The 16678-nt window shown below is 50.3% G+C and overlaps 1 protein-coding gene across 3 annotated transcripts in view; it reads left to right on the top strand.

The window, feature by feature from the left end:
• The first annotated feature begins 289 nt into the window (after window positions 1–289).
• Window positions 290–16678, top strand: part of MCAM (melanoma cell adhesion molecule) — a 58395-nt gene continuing 42006 nt past the window's right edge. For all 3 annotated transcript variants that reach the window (XM_054998403.1, XM_054998404.1, XM_054998402.1), the window contains exon 1: window positions 290–373. In XM_054998403.1, coding sequence (XP_054854378.1) covers window positions 307–373 — 67 coding nt within the window. In that variant the 5' untranslated portion in view covers window positions 290–306. The remainder of the gene's footprint in view (window positions 374–16678) is intronic.

Here is a 16678-nt window from a genome sequence, read left to right as displayed (position 1 = left end):
TCTTTCGGGGGGGGGGGGGTCCAGGAACCCCCCGCGTTTGATTTTGGGTTCTGGCTAGCCCTGCAGTATGGAAAGGGCTCGACCCTTGAGAGCGACCCCACTTGGCCCGTTTGGGGATGACTGGTCTGGGGCGTCCCGCAGAGAGGGCTGCTAGCAAGGGCTGGGCTTCCAGAGCTGTCGGGGGGCGGCCCCCTCGGAGCAGCCCCCCCCCTTGCAGGGGAGCCCCGCCCCTCGCACCTGACGTCAGCTCCCGGGCTTCAGCTCCGAACCTCTTTGCATTTGGCGTCTCGACTGGCCCGGGGAACAATGACTCGCAGCCGGCTGGCCCACGTCGCCCTGGGCTGCCTTTTCCTTGCCAGCTACTGCAGCAAAGGTGAGTGTCGTGCACAGGAAGAACCGGGAGGGGGGCTTGCAAATGCATTTCAGGTCTTGCAGGGGGAGGCAAGCGGCGGGGACTTTTCAGGTGCCCTTCTGCAATACGTGCGGGGAGCGCCCAGGGTGTCGGGGCGCAGGCGGCACACCCCCTTTCTCTGCTCGATCCCGGGGTGGGGAATCATTTTTGCGAGGGGACATTTGGTGCCTTGTTTCTTTTTGTCCAAGCCACGAGGAGGTGCATTGGAGGCGCCTCGCCCTTCTTCCAGGTGGGGTTCGCTAAGGTCTGGCTTGGGGGGGGGCAATACAACGGTTACACACACACCCCAAAAAAGAAACACACCCTCTCCCTTTCAGTGCAGGCGCCTCTGTTCTTGCACAGCGTTCGTGGGGTGGATTTTGCAAAGACACACGTACACACCCACCCCAGTGTACAGCAGCAGCAGCTACCGTAAGGCATTTATTTGCAACTGGTGGGAAGAAAAGGACGGGTTGCTCTTGTGCGCACAAACCCAGCACTTGGGGGGCTTTGCTGAGGCTCGAATTTCTGCTGCTGCTTGTTTTAAGGGGGGATGTGCAGCCCCTCCCGCCTCCATCTGCAGCCCGCACGCAGCCCCTTGATCTTTCTGTTCCCCGCCGGAATATCTAGGTATTAAATCTTCATACTTCTGCAATTGATTCCCCACCCCATAAATCTCCGAGGGGAGAAACAGCCTCTCTTTTACGTATCCTTTGTCAAGGAGACTTCAGAAGGGGGGAGGGGGAGTATAGCCTTTCTCTCCCCTACCCAGGTAACACTTTTTTTAAAAAATGCACATTTCGTGAGCCCCACCAGACAGAAGCCGTGCCCTGAAGGTGGCTGCTGCCGCCCCACCTGTACAGATTTCTTGTCCGTTCAAAAAAGCCCAGTGGGGTGCCAGAAGACCTGTGCTATGTGACAGGCGTTCTGAAATGAAGTCCCCCCCCCTTTATCTTATGGGACTGTGATGGTTTAAAGAAGGCACCAGACACACACACCCTTCTTTGGGTATGCTTATTGCAAACCTGGATGTATCAAGAAGGGAACCAGACCCTGGTAATCCCCACCCCCCTCTACACGCATGCACAAACATGCATGCACGCACTGTGTGGGCTGAATGGATTTGGGATCTGGGCGAAGTAGGGATTGACAGGACGGAGGGCGACACAGTCCTGCTGCTCTCCCATGCAGAGAAAGAAGGCAGTCAGGGCCCACTCCTCATGGCTGGAAAAAATGGGTGTCATCCCATCAGATGGCTCTCCCCAGACTGGGGAGGCCCAAGCATTAACTTGGATTAGGGCTCAGGGAGGATTTCTAGGGGAGATAAAGGCAGACAAAAGGAAAACGGTCGTGGAGTGGTAGGTGGGACACTACAGGTTCTACCCCCCTTCCCGTGGAAAGGAGGGCACTGTGGCACTCGGGGCACATGCTAGAAGCCGACCTCCTGTCTGGGAACAGTGTATGCTCGTAAGCTGTGCCATCGGGTGGTTGCCTTGGACAGCAGTGGCCTGGTTACTCTTTGTCCTGTTGCCCTGCCTCTCCTCCGCATCCCGCTTTCCACTACTGCACCACTTTCCCAAAGTCGACCAACGTGGTTCTCCCTTTGGCAGCTTCCTGGGTGTTGTTGCGTGTGGGTGTCTTCCCACACCACTCCCTGGGATAAAAGAGCATCTCCTCTGCCACAGCTGTGTGATCTCACACAGTCCACAATGAAGGAGACCTCAAAAAGCATTTGGGTGTGCTTGAGAGCATGAATGGTTGAAAGGTGTCTCAGCACCATCTCCTGTGTCTGTTTTCTCTAAAATGAGCATCAAATGTCCATCAAGGGGGTACTTGTGCGGTGGAGGCTGTCAGGGAATAAGAGGCACTTTGTTCCTCTTACCGTACTGGATGTTGTTGGAAATCCGAAGGAAGTGAAAACACAAGCACATGGAGACATCCTCATCTGTGCTCAGAGCTTGTGATGAAGATTCTGGGTGTGTCATGTTGGAGGATCCACGACTTATATCAGAAAAGCCATCGTGTCAATGATTTTCCAACAATTTCCTGTGAATGTGGTAATGTTTGCTTCAGCCATTAGCCCGAAGGGATGGAAGGAGGATTTGAACTCAAGCCTTCACTGCCCCACCCCAGCTGTCTTTCAGCACCAAACCAGAGATTTTGGAAATCTGCCACCTTAACCCTCAACCATATGGATTCTCTTGCTTGCTTTAATGACTAGCAGGTGAGCCTGTAGCTCATGCTTGGCCTACATTCAGTTAGTGGTATATCCGTACCCTCCTGACCTTGGTGGTGGGAGGGGTCTCTTTGGCAGAAGGAAGCAGCTTTGGGGGTCTGCATGAGCTGGCAGGGACTTGCAACTTTCGTCTCGCTACCTAGGTGTTCTTTGATCTAGGCTTTGAATTCCTCTGCCCCACCTTCCAAGAAGTAACTGTGTGTCCACTGTGTGTATGCAGGAGGTGTACATTCAGAACAACGGAAGAATAACATTAGCAACCGGGAGGAATTTGTGATCGGTGTCCCATGTGGCAGGCACTCTCTCATTTAGCTCTTGTCCCAGAAGCTGAGCCATAAAATATCTGCAGAGAGGCTTTGCTTCTGGACTGGTGCCTGAATTCCACTCCCCGCCCCCTGCCTAATGGGAAAGGCCTGCTCAGCACTTCCCCCCTGGCTGGGGTTCTCTGCTCCTGCGTGAACTTGGTGTGAAGGCAGATGAAATGGTTGGGGGGGGGGTTGTCTCATGGCTCAGTGCCGCGTTCAGAGACGAAGAACTGAGACGGAACTGAGGTGATGCCACGCTGAGCACGGACCCACCTTACCTCATTTCTCTTGGCTTCCCCTTGCTCTGCCTGCTTCTCTGCCCTGCCTCTGATTCAGGATTAATGTCTTAATAATAATAATAGTAGTAGTAGTAGTAATAGTCTAGTAGTGCCTGTAAGACTAACCAACTTTATTGTAGCATAAGCAGTCGAGAACCACAGCTCTCTTTGTCAGATGCACGGCCATACATCTGACAAAGAGAGCTGTGGTTCTCGAAAACTTGTGCTACAGTGAAGTTGTTTAGTCTTAAAGGTGCTACTGGACTCTTTACTTTTACAATTACAAATTAACATGACTTACTCCTCTCCTCTGGAATAATAATAATAATAATTAATCTGTGCTCATGTGCTGCTCTTCTAGATAGATTGGTGCCCCACTCAGAGAAGTGAACAAAGTCAGTGTTGTTATCCCCATAATACAGCTGGGGAGCAGGGATTAAGAGTGGCTGGAGGCGCTTAGGTGGATGGACATTTGTTTTCCAGACCAGGATTAAATTGAGATTTAGAACTCAAGATTACGAATAATAAACTTCTGTCTGTCCAGGCATCTGCATTTGAATGTCATGCCGAATTAGAATTGGATCCGGCTGGGAGTTCTAAATCAGGACCTTCGTGCAGAGCAAGGTGGGGCGAGTCATAAGAACAACCACCTGTATTCGTATCCATTCTCAGTTTTAATCTCAGTTTGTTGAGTGTAACCAGTGGCTTGAATTCAGCCACCCGTGTATGGAAGGCACAAGGAGTTTTTGCATATCCCTCTGTGCCCCTGTAACTGCTTGCAACTCTTGGAAAGGTCATTCCTGAGGTTGTGGGAGCTACACAGAAGAATAGCCACGCAGGTGGGAAGGCTGCAGTGAGAAGGAACAAGGGGATATTTAACACACACACACCCCGCTCAGTTGAGGTAGATTTGCGAAAGAGAGAGAGGGAGCTATTTCACCAGCCGGATTATAAATATGATAAGAGCTCTTCAGTCAATCAGCAAAGAGTACAACATATGATAAAACCGTTCAGTTTTAACAGCGAAGATTCTTAATAAAACAAAATAATGCAGGACTGGAGAAACAGCCCAAGCAAAGCAAGGACTCTCTCAGGCAATGAAACAATTGTGTTCAAAGAGCTTCACTTTCATTGGCTTGGAAATCTGTGCACTTGCCTTGTAAGGTAGGCTGGTATCGTGTTGCAGTTGGAGAGTCGATAGAAGTTTGTCAAAAGGTCACCTGGGGCACTGTGGCCGTGGCAAGATTTGAACTGGCTGTTGCCATCGTTGTTCTTGTAGCTGTGCAGACTTTCCTTCAACTTCTGGGACTGGGGCTTGCAAATTCTCTGACCAATGAGGCAACAGAGACTCAGCTGTGCCCTGAATCAGCCTGCTTTTTTATGTGTGTGTGAGGATGGGAGCTAGAGTTGGTCAGGTGGGATCTTCTGTGGATTCTTTACATAGCCTCTGATCAGCCTCTATTGCCCTTGTTTCTGGAAGACGGGAATGAAAATAAAATCCCACCGTACAGGGATGGCCTGAGAACAATTGCAAAGCTAGCAGTGGTCTGAACAGCGTTCCAGAGGTGGTTGATGTACTTCTAGCTCCGGAACGTCACGGGTAAGGGATGGACTTGGCTAGTCTTTGCCCCCTTGTGGCCTCTGGAAACACTCATCAAGATTCTCTCTTCAAAGGCGTCCTGGTTTAAAACTGGTCTGCTGTGGTATCAAGGAATCCTAGGCAGTGTGTGATGGTGCGAAGAATTCCGGAAATGGGGGTCATGATCGTGAAGACTTGTCCTTATAATGACAGCATGCCTTTCACCTTTGTAAAATGTGCAGCTCCACAAAAGCCTGTGTGTGTGTGTGTGTGTGTGTGTGTGTGTGCGCGTGCGCGCGCGCGCGTGTGTGTCCCCCAAAAGGAAAAGGAAGCTTTGCAGGGAGGGAAGAGATGCAAATGACATTTGTGATTTGCGGGGCAAATTCAGTCTTACCGGCTCAGGTCGGCTCTCCTCTTTGTAAAAAAAAAAACATGCCCTTCCAAGCAAAGGTCAAGGCGAAGCTAAAAAGAGGGTGGGGAAGAGAGAAGGCTAAATCCCTGGGAGTGGATCACTGTGTAAATGGAGGGGTGGGTTTGCAAGAATGCTAAACAGTTGGTTTGGAGGTGGGGAAGGCGTGGCTATGGTATGAGAGTCCTTCCCTAATAACTTCCACTCCCTTCTCTGAGCTAAGATCCCAGTGCTGGAGAGCAAATTCTAGATTAGAGCATTTGCCCAAATAGGTCTAACTACACAATGCATTTTTCCCTGATTGGCCTGGAAGTTCTGAGCTTCGGTAGCACGTATCGGCCTGATTCAGAATGGGAGTACAGCGCAGGCGGCGAGAAAGAGGAGAGGAAGCTTAAGTCTCCCCCTGGCCCATTTTCCCAACCTGAAATGGCCCCAAGAGCTGCTCTTTGCCCCATTAAGGAATCTTAATGTGTATATATAGCCCATCATACGTTGGTGAAACATGTATCTTGCAAACCACATCCTTTGACCGGACCTGAGGTGTACCGGGCAAAGTGTTTCGTATAGTGAGGCTTTAAGTGCCTGCAGATCTGGGGAAACCCCTACCACTTTTTCCTTCCCTGCAGAACAGGGACTTGACCTTTCCAATCACTGCGGAGGCATCAGCCGTTCATGGCAGTTACTTGGCAAAAACTGGCCAGCTGTTTGGCTCATGAATCTTGGCAGGTGCTTTGTGGCAAAGAAATCCTCGTGTTCAGTGGGATCCGCCCCCTTGTCCTTTGGATGCTTCCCCCAGACCCACGTGTATGTGGAAACCTCTGGTTTCAATTTTGTTGTCAGCCCAAAGTGATCTCAAGCCTCTCTCTGTTTGTCTGCCTTGTTCCCACGGCCTCCCCTGCCCTGTTGCTATCTCCTGCTCCGTTGAAATTTGGATCGTAGGCTGCTTGGGGCGAGACCTTTCTCTCTGCTGCATCTATTACTTGTAAAGCACCGTGATCGGCAGCTGTGCTGCACAGATAACCATGCCAGGCCCAAACTACCAGTTCTTTTGGGAGAAGGCCATTTCTTTCCCTTCTATGGCGTTTCCCCCTTTGAGAGGTCTATTTCTCTTGGATTTTCCCACTCTTTCTTTTTTTATCCCCACCAGATGCTATTTTTTCACCCCCTAGCCTGTGTGGTGTTCTCTTCCCCCTCCCGCTTACTGCCTGCCCCCCTCCATCCTCTTCCGCCGGCTAAATTCCCACAGGGCTGCAAGCATCCCAAGCTTGCCCCATCTCAGGCCGGTCGTACAGATCGGAGATCTCTCTGCCTTGCTTGTGGCCTTCCTGTCTTGACTTGCTTTCTTGCTCCACCGTGGTCCGCGGAGGCGGTTTGGGGACCTGACGATGCTCCGTTGTGTTTGGCAGGGTTGAGGTCCCAACGGTTCCCAGGCAGTCCAAATATGGTTAACCAAAGCTGGGCATCATTAAAGTTGCCTGTGCGAGCCAGCCTGCATGCTGCTCCCATGACCCCCTGTCCTCTCTGTCTGCGCAGCATCTTCATATACACACAAAAGAGAGTTGTGTGTATGCAGTCTGGGAAGAGACTGGAGCAGCACTCTTGGTCCAGTACTTTCCCCGGGGGTTGCTGGCTTGCCCTGAGCGAAACGGCAACTTCCAAACCCTTGTTAGCCTGGACTCATCAGCTTTGTGCTGGAATAGTTTAGATTTGTGTGTGTATGAGGTAAAGTGTTCAAAGGGGGCCCGTTTCCCATTTCAGTTGAAGGAGGGCAATAAGATTTGGGAGATTTGTGTTGTAGGTGTTACAGTGTTCAATACACAGCATAATAATTGAGGGATCCCTTTGGTCTTGCTGCTTGTCATATTTTTTGTATGGCCTGCTGTTAAAACGCAGTGGTGGAATGTTATCTTTGAGAAAAGAAAAAGAATCTTAAGGGTGAGCTTGATTTTTCTTTACTTTGCCTTCCGGGAGGATTTAGAAATAGCCACGCGGCAGAGAAAAAACAAAGGCTTGCTGCTTGAACTTCAGGGAAGTCCCCTCCCCACCCTCCCCCTCCTCTTCATTTGCAGAGTTCAGCCCCCCCTCCCCCCCCCGTCCTGTACCTCCCAGTTCCTGGAGTCATAAAGCATCTTTTGCCTGGCCAGGCTCACCTGCCAAGGAAATCTCAGTCACAAAGGCCTGTTTTTGATAGCCGTTGGGCTCCGAGACATGCCACCTGGGCAGGGTTCTGCCTGACAGATGGGGCCTGGGCTGGGAAAGCGAGCAAAGCCAGCAAGAAGGGGAAGCGGCAGTTTCCAGACTGTTCCCCTTCCAAACTTGCCACAGAGTCCCTCTCCAGAGGAAACCCTCCCCGCCCCCTTCCTCAAACAAGGGGCGTATTCTGTTGGTCCTGTTTCCACCGGAAGCTCTCCAGTGCGCTGCAGCAGCCCCTTCCCGAAAAAAGAATGCAAATGCTTTCCCTAGCCACTCTTATTTTCCTGCCCATTTATCTTTCTATGGCACCTCTATCCCTTCACTCCTCCAGAGAGCTGCTTTTAACATCACAACAACCCTGAGAGGTAGATGAGGGTGAGAGAGAGTGACACTCAAGGTCACCCAGTGATCTTCATGGGGATTTGAAAGCCAGGCCTTGCCCGTTATAGTCCAGTCAGCCCACCATGCTGTTGAGTAGGGTCACTGTTGTTCCCATTTTGCAGATAGGAAAACTGAGGCTGGGTGTTGTTCATGTAGAGTCACGTGGACACATGAATCTGCCTTACACTGAATCAGAACATTGGTCCATCAAGGCCAGTATTTGTCTACTCAGACTGGCATTAGCTCTTCAGGGTCTCAGGCAGAAGTATTTCACATCACGCACCTGGAGATCCCAGGGATTGAACCTGGGGCCTTCTGGATGCGGAGCAGATGCTCTACCATTGAGCCACAGCCTGTCCCCTAAGAGGTGAGATTTCCGCCCCTTGGAGAAAACTGCCACTTGGCATCTGTCTTGCCCAATGGAGGGGCAGAACATGTTTCATCAGCAAAATAATCTTCCCCTTTTCCTTCTGAGGTTTATTCTTCCAGCCAGGGACTTCTCCTCGATGACGCCAGTGGGCTTCACCTCCTGTTCTTCTCTCACTGTGGGGTCGGTTAAAGCCAAAAGAGAGGCCCAAGTCTGAGCCTGTTTTCCTGCCACGTTTGTTTTCAAGAACTTTGTGTTTTAAAAGATTAGAGGTTGGATTAGGTCAGCTAGGGATCCTGCCCGTGTTTTGCCGTCTTCTAGGCATGGAGCAGGGGTCACTAGGGGAATGGGGGGGAGGCACTTGTGAATTTCCTGCATCGTGTAGGGGGTTGGTCTAGATGATCCTGGAGGTCCCTTCCAACCCTATGGTTCTATGATTCTAAGTGATCTTTTGCTTTTGGAATGTGGAAATTTTGGCTGCAGAATAAGATGGAGGAGTCCCTAAATTTAGGAACTATGCCCTAGGCCTGCAAGCTTCCTCTCCTTCAGAGGTCTGCCAGTACTGCTGTGCTGTCTTAACCTTGCTTGATGCATTTACTGGCTCAGCTGCTTTGGACAGATTCTCTTAAAGCAACTAAAATGTATGAGCAGCCAGCTTCTAGCCTTCCAGATCTGACGCTGCGTCCTATGTTGGTTTACATTTTAGCTTCGTTCAATTACCTGATATCTAATGAGCATTAAAAGTTCCCTTTCAGAAAATTTAAAAGCCTGGATGCCCCATCAGTTTGTGGAAACAGAGATCTGAATTGCTGAAAGTCACAGAACAATGGAAATGGGTTCAGTTAGGGCCTTGGGACTGAAAGACAGATAACCATTTTCCACTTCATTGTAATTTTAAAAAATTACTTATTTTATTTTTATTTATATGATTTATAGTCCGCCTTTCTCACTGAGACTAAATTGTATATGTTTACCTTATGGTATTGTATTGAAATGCACTTACTTGATACTGATCGTATTAACTCCATACTGTGTAATCCGCCTTGAGTCTCAGTGAGAAAGGCGGACTATAAATGACGTAAATAAAATTAAAAAATAGAATAAATAAATTACATGGTGTGAGTACAATCAATATCACAACATTTCAGTATACGTGTCATGGATATATACATGAAATCTGCAAGATTTAAAAAGAAAGAAAGAATGAAAACAAAGGTTTAAAGATTTAACAGTGTTGAAACAGAGCATAGACAAATTCCATGACTGATATGTTAAACAACAAAGGAACTACCTAGTAGGATCATACTTACAGCTAAGCATGTGTGCTTCGGGTTTCAAATCGGGCCCGATTTGTAAAGATTCGGGATTCCCTAATTGGCCCCAGCGTTGCTGAGCCGATTTGGGAATCCCGAAGCAAAGCTTTCCGAAGCGAATTATATTGCTTCGGGAAGCTTCGGGCAAAGTGGCAGCAGCTGTTCCCGCAGCACTTTTCTAGCTGTTTGCATTGCAAACAGCAAGAAAAGTGCTGCTTGCTTTCAGACTCCCCCCCACTGCTCCCCCCCATGGGAGGGAGGAGGAGGGTTCGAGTGCATACCCCCTACTCAGAACGATAGTAGTGAACTCTCCGCTCCCTCATTGTTTACAGAAATAGTAGTGAAGTCCCTCCTTATCCCTTTACTGATAGATCTCTTGAGTACAGCCACAACCAATATCTGCCAAGATGGAACTTAAGAACCTGTTCATCTGGCACTACCCGCAATGAGTGAAAAACTGGAAAAAATGTCAGACTGTAGGAAATTGCAAGCAAGCTCAGAATTGCTGAGGATAGCAGAAGAGGCTTTCAAAAAGAGAGACAAGAAATCACAAAAGGTCATGCATGGCCCTGTAATGAATCATCGCCTTGCTTTGTCAAGGTAGGTATTGTCTAGATGACTGACAGCAGCTTTCCTGGGCCTCAGGTATCACATACTTACCTGCTTTGTTTACCAGCAGATGCTGAAGATTGAACCCAGGGCTTTTTGCTCTACCAATGAGCCGTGGCCCTTTATTTAAGCTGCCTGATAATTGTGTCAGATCATTGGTTTGAAAGGTCACTATAATCTGCTCTGACTGGTAGCTGCTCTCCAGGGTCTCAGGTACAGACCTTTCACTCTACCAGCTGCCTGATTTTTGCACTGGGAATGCTGGAGATTGAACTCAGGACTTTCTGTACCCCCGAGCCACAGCCCCTTTACTGTGATCTTCAGTTGATTGGTTGTGATTTAAAAGTGGGTCACAGTCTGTGATGGACTGGGCTGCCTCATCCTGCCCGTGCCTTAGAGAGGGAGAGAGAAAAGTTAGAATAAAGGATGCACCTGGATTCAGTAAAGTAGGGGAAATGCATGAGACTCAGAATGAAACTGGGTCCCATATTGCTGGTTAGGGTTACTGGTGTGTTCTGGAAAAGCTAAGTGGACATATTCTGAGAATGCATTTTGCTATCCAATCCTGGGTTTGGAAATAAACTGGGGTAGCTATTTTGCTTCGGGGGGGGGGGGGTAATCTCTCCCTCCTAACAACAGTTGTTTTGAAAAGATTGCTTTTCTGCCCCCAAACATCACAGACTCTTCTTTCCTTGGAATATACAATAGATCCCTCTTATTCTGGACAGCATCTGCAAAAGGGTCTGCATGGCATTCTTATCTGGCGACCCTTGGCTAATCGGGTGGGGTCAGGCTGCGTCCTGCGGGAGCAATGTAGGTCCTTCCCTGCATGGGGATGTTGTCGCTATTGAGGTCATCCATGGCACACACACACACACACCCCGCTGCTTCGTGTAAGCAATACATAGTGGGCGTTAGAGAATGGGAGGGGTTTACGGGGAGAATGGGGTCTCTGTTCCCAGCCAGCCTTTTCTCCATCCTCTGCCCCAGCTCAGAAAGTTCCCTTGGGCTCCGTGTAGCTGCTGTGCCCTGAATAAAGCCATTGTGTTGATGGGCTGCCCCCTGCCTCCCAAAAAGAGGAAGGGGCGGACAGACAGACTGCCTCTGACGTCTGCTCCAGTGCTAAGACTTGCCCTGTGAGCTTGGGGGTTGAGTCGATTTCCCAGTTCTAAGGAGAGGGTGGCTCCTCTCTCCAGCATGAAACATATAAGTGCCTCTGTCCTTTTAATGCTTTCTATATAACCAATTGGTGGTGGGTCAGAAACCCTCACATCTCCCATTTCTCCTTCCACGTACTCCCTCCTGTTCTCTAGTAGTTGGCAACAGCTGCTCTGATGTGCCAGCTAAATGCTGTGTGCCAGTGGGGTAACAAAAGGCACGTTCTCTGACTAGTGTCAAGTGGCGTATGCTGGGCATTCCTGGGCCATGAGCTCATGGCAAAAACAGGAAATTATCTGTGCCAAGCCCGGGGGGGGGGGGGGCTCAAGAGGGGCATATGGTGACCTGATATTCTGACATCAACCCTATCTGCGCAGCTTAGCCTGGTTGCGTTGCTCCCTGGCTTGTGGACACTGCCAAGTGAAGTCTGGCATTTGGGGACGGGCCTGGCAATTTTCCCGCCTGGCATCTAGAATCCTTCGCTGATGAAAATTTCTGTGAAAGTTGAAAGCTTGCATAATCCTCCCTGTTGACACTTAACTTGGTCCCGTAAAAGAGACCATTTTACCTCCTTTGGCCTCTGTTGACAACTTCTGTAACCAGAGGAGCCAAGTTTGGAAAGCTCCATGTACACATATGCGCACGTCTTTTCTATCGAAGTTTTTTTATTTTGTAAACCAAAAGGCAAGCTGCATTATTCTTCCCCCTCCCGAATTCAGAGGCAAGGGATACAGGTGGTGCGTGTAAGGATGGGGGGGAGATGCAGTTGGGAAACTCCATCCCGTGCCCACGTCCCAAGTCCAGAATCTGCAAGGAGCCACCTGTCGGCATTTATATCTTGCTTGAGAACTGTGGAGAGTCATGCATAACATAACATTTGTGTAGAATGTGTTGTTTTTCTTGGATAAATAGCTTTGCCCATGGAGAAGGGGGAACAGAACCAGTCTGGAAGCTAAATGAGCTCAATATTGATCACAGCGCGGAGGGCAATCTCAACTCCCCTCTGTCTGGAGATCAGGGGGGCGGGGCCACTGGCCATGTGACCATTTTCTCTGAGGGCAACCCACTGAGTTCCACCACCTCTTTCCCCAGAAAAAAAGCCCTGCTTTACAGTAACAGCACTGCAAAAGCAGTTTGGAGAGTGAGATTAGCAATTTCTCTCCCTGAGGAAGGGCTGCCTTTGCTTGCTGATGGAAGTAGGGTTGCCAGCCCTGGCCTGGGAAATTCCTGAAGATTTTGGGGCGGTGCATTGGGAGAGGGTAATTTGGGGAAGGATTTCACCTCGAATCGTTGGTATATCACAGAGTTTACCTTCTGAAGCTGCCATTTACTCCAGGGTAACTGATCTGGCAGGTTGGAAATCAGTTGGAATTCTGGGGGAATTCCAGACTCCACCTTGAGGTCGGCTGTGGTCAAAGATGGCCTCCCCACGGCAGACTCTTGTTTCTGGATCCCTCTGGTGCCTGACTTCCTCGGCCAGTTTTAAACATGATGTTGGCAAGGCAAAAGAGCTTTTCCTGTGCAGCTTTGAATGGGATTAAGGTCTTTTAAAATGTGCCTCATCCCTTGCTTCGTTGGCATACCAGAGATAAGTAGCCTGTGTGGATTTTATGCCGGTGTGCTAACTAGCCACATGTATTCACTTCGCAAGGATTGTAGGCTGTAGCCAAATTTAAATGGGAACTGAACTTTTGCGAAGTCATGTGGAAGCTCTTTGCCTCGCCAGCAGTTAAACCCCTGGCCCTATTCATTTTTCTGTGTGTTTGGGTGTGTGTTTGGTTGAGTGTCTGTTTCACAGTTCGGGAAGTTGGTCTCTTAAGCATGCTGTAGTGCTCTTGTGGAACTCATGTTCGTTGCAGAGGAGTGTGTGCAGGAGAACTCCCTGATGGGCCAAGCCCCCATATTAATTGGATTTTAATTTTCAGCAAAATAGGTTGGGACCAGCCCCAACCAAAAGCCTTCATTCAGCTCTCTTCTCCCCACCCCACTCCATCTGCAGCAGCACTAACGCAGGGGTAGCGTCCGGCCATCCATCTCTGGTATATTTGCTAAGCAAGCGTCTCTGTTTGCACACCGCCAGCGTGAGGCCAGCTTTTCCTGGCTCTTCTCATGGTGCCATTTCCCTCCTCCCAGATAAAGTACAGTCGCATCAGCCCCTTAGTATCCAGGGACATGTTCCAGATTTGATCGCTCTAGATTAAATTAGCTCTTGCTTCTTGCAAAGCAAAAGAATGACTGGAAACGATGTACCCTTAGAGAATAGCCCCGGGAGAAGAATCAGCCTGGAGGCTGCAGCGAGCTTCTGCCAAGAGAAGGCAGCTTCTCCACGTGGGTCTCTTCCTTGTGGGTGCATGTCTCCTGATTGTCCTTTTGGTTGAGCTCTAGAAGTTGGGCTGGATCCAGTGTTGGGGGTGAAGTATTGTTTAGTGCCCTGTCTGTTGGGTGAATCTCGTCTCTGTCTCTTGGAATAGATAGGCCAGTGCCGGGCGGCTTCTTCTAAAAGTACAGTTACCCTGTTTATATGTTTACTCTGCCCTCCTCCTGCATCTGCTCCCCTGAGCCCAGCCCTAGCAGAATAGCACTGGATCGATTTAAACCCATTACTTCTGCTCTGGAGCTCCGCCAGATGCTCCATTAACCACGCTGAGACGGGAGTCAGGCAGCCACCAGCCCACCTGCAAGCTTCCATTCATTCCTCTGCAGCTCCTCGGAGACGTTTTGAAGGTGTATTGAGGTGGCTGGGGGAGGAAAGGGGAGTACCTGAATTGTCAACTCAGCTCCCTCTCTTAAGACCTAACGTCATCCAAACCACTTAAATGTACTGCCCTTTTCCTCTCTTCTCTTGAATAAGTTTGCCAACCTCCAGGTGGTGGCAGAGATCAGTTCCCCTAGAAAAAATAGATACAGAGGAGTTGACCGTGTTAGTCTGTAGCTGCAAAATAGTAGAGAATCCAGTAGCACCTTTAAGACTAACCAACTTTATTGTAGCATAAGCTTTCGAGAACCACAACCCTCTTCGTCAGATACATCGTCAGATGCATGTGGTTCTCGAAAGATTATGCTACAATAAAGTTGCATCTGACGAAGAGAGCTGTGGTTCTTGAAAGCTTATGCCACAATAAAGTTGCATCTGACGAAGAGAGCTGTGGTTCTCGAAAGCTTGTGCTACAATAAAATTGCATCTGATGAAGAGAGCTGTGGTTCTTGAAAGCTTATGCTGCAATAAAGTTGGTTAGTCTTAAAGGTGCTGTTGGACTCTCTACTCCTGGAATAAAGGGCTGCTTTGGAGGGTGGACTCTATAGCGTTGTACCTCACTGGGGCCCCTTCCCTCCCCAAACCCTGCCCCCTGTAGGCTTCACCCCCCAAATCTTCAGGAATTTCCCAAGCTGGAGCTGGCAACCCTACTTTGCAGCGTTGAAAGAACTGAAGGCCTGTAAACGGTGGTACAGCTTGCTTTGTGGCTGAATGTGCTTGAACGCAGGGGGTGTGTTAATCTGGGCAGTCCATGCTGGTGTTTCAGGTACCTCCATCCATTACTGGTATTGACAGAGATATCCAGGGGATCAGAGTAGCCCATGCAGTGTGTAAAGACAGCTTCTTGCTGTTTCCCGTGGGACATTTTTCTGTGCTTCTGGTCACACACAACTGCTCAGCCAGGAACACGGGTAAAGAAACCGTCTGCACAGTGGTTTACAACATGCCCGGTAAATACATTAAATCGATAAAGCTGCTTCAGAAACATCAATGAACAGCAATCTGCACTCTCCCTGCAGCGCCGTTATTTATGGATCCGACTCCGAGGGGCTCCAGAAAAGGCAGGTCTTCCGATTCTCCTAGAAGGCCTTTAGGGAAACAGCTGTGCTCCGCTCTTGAGGGAGGGAGTTCTGCACTCTTGGGGCAGGCAACATGATGTGGTGCCTTGAGGGGGACTGAGGAGTTTGCTTGGGCTTACTCTGTGGTAGGGCGGGGGGTAGAACCTCAGCGTCCGGGCTCCTTGGCCGCACTGCCCATTGGTGTATAGAGTTTCCACCTTCAGCTGCGCTCAGCTGTCCCTGCCCAAATGCACCTTTGCATGGTGGCGCTGCAGTAAGCAGCCCCGTAACGTGATGCTGTTCCACGGGCGAGGACTGACCCCTCCCAGGGAAAGGGTTTCAGCTCTTCTGCAGCCTGTGTGTGGACTTTGGAATCACCCTCTGTCCCCTTTATTTGCGTTTCCCAAGCAGCAGCTGTTGGGGGCGACCCCTCAGATCTAGCCCCAGCTTCACCCTCTTTGGGTGGTCTCTAAATCCTTTTCCTGCTCTAACTCACAAGCTGCCTCTGCTCATTATGGGTGTATGTGTGGGAAGGAAAGGGAATGGGAATGGAGGTGTCCCCCGGTGACACGTTAGACTGTACACGAACCCTTCTCGGAGGGCGAGTGTGGGCAGGATCAGGTCAAAGAAACACTAGTGCCTTCAGAGCCACAGGCCGAATAGAAGAACAGCGGGGTCCAAAGGAAGGAACGGAGCCAGCAGCCCTTTGCAGAGTGGAACCTTCCAAGCCCCCTCGAATTTAAGACAGAGCAAAACCAGGGTTGTGGTCAGAGGATAAAGTGGAAGAGAGGAGAACAGGGGAAGCTGCTTTGGGTCCCAACTGGAGAGAAAGGTGAGGTATAAATGAAGTAAATTTTTTAAAATATCCCATTATAGTGATTCCACACCTCCCCAAAACAGTAAAGAGTTCAGTAGCACCTTTAAGACTAACCAACTTTATTGTAGCATACGCTTTTGAGAACCACAGCTCTCTTCGTCAGATGCATCTGACGAAGAGCACCGTGGTTCTCGAAAGCTTATGCTACAATAAAGTTACATCTGACAAAGAGAGCCGTGGTTCTCGAAAGCTTATCCTACTATATAATTCCCTTAGCGTCTTTCAGACGACGTACTTTTATCCTGGTGCGCCTGCGTGGGCGCACGAGGATACAAGGGCGCCGTGGAACGCCGCCTCCGGCGGCAGAGGGTCAGGCGAGTCTGCCCGGCCTCCTGCCACCAGGCTACATAGCCCAGCTGGAGGAGGGCGGCGCAGGAAGAGCAATGCGCCTGCAGGTGGAGCCCAGGTGAGGGGACGTGACCAAAGCGCCCACTGCCCTGGAAGCCCCGCTGGAGTCACGGTGCAGCGCTCTCGACAGCAACGGGGCAGAGGTGAAGCGCCCGTCGCCCTGGGAGCCCTGCCAAAGCCATGCCACTCTCGGTGGGGACGAGGCAGAAGCAAAGCGCCTGCCGCCCTCGGAGCCACGCTGGTGGCGCAGTACGCCGCTCTCAGCAGGGACGGAGCCGGAGGCGAAGCGCCTGTCGCCCTTTGAGCCCCACCGGAGCAGGGCCGCACCACTCTCGGTGGAGCTGGGGTGCAGTGCGCCCCGGCTCCAGCAGGGTTCACCGGGCTACAGGCGCGTCACCCCCCTGCATCTCAGCCGTCCCCA

Source organism: Eublepharis macularius, chromosome 14, assembly GCF_028583425.1.
Source record: "Eublepharis macularius isolate TG4126 chromosome 14, MPM_Emac_v1.0, whole genome shotgun sequence".
NCBI lineage: Eukaryota > Metazoa > Chordata > Lepidosauria > Squamata > Eublepharidae > Eublepharis > Eublepharis macularius.
Note: the sequence above shows the minus strand (reverse complement) of the source record. Positions and strands in the feature narration are given on the sequence as shown.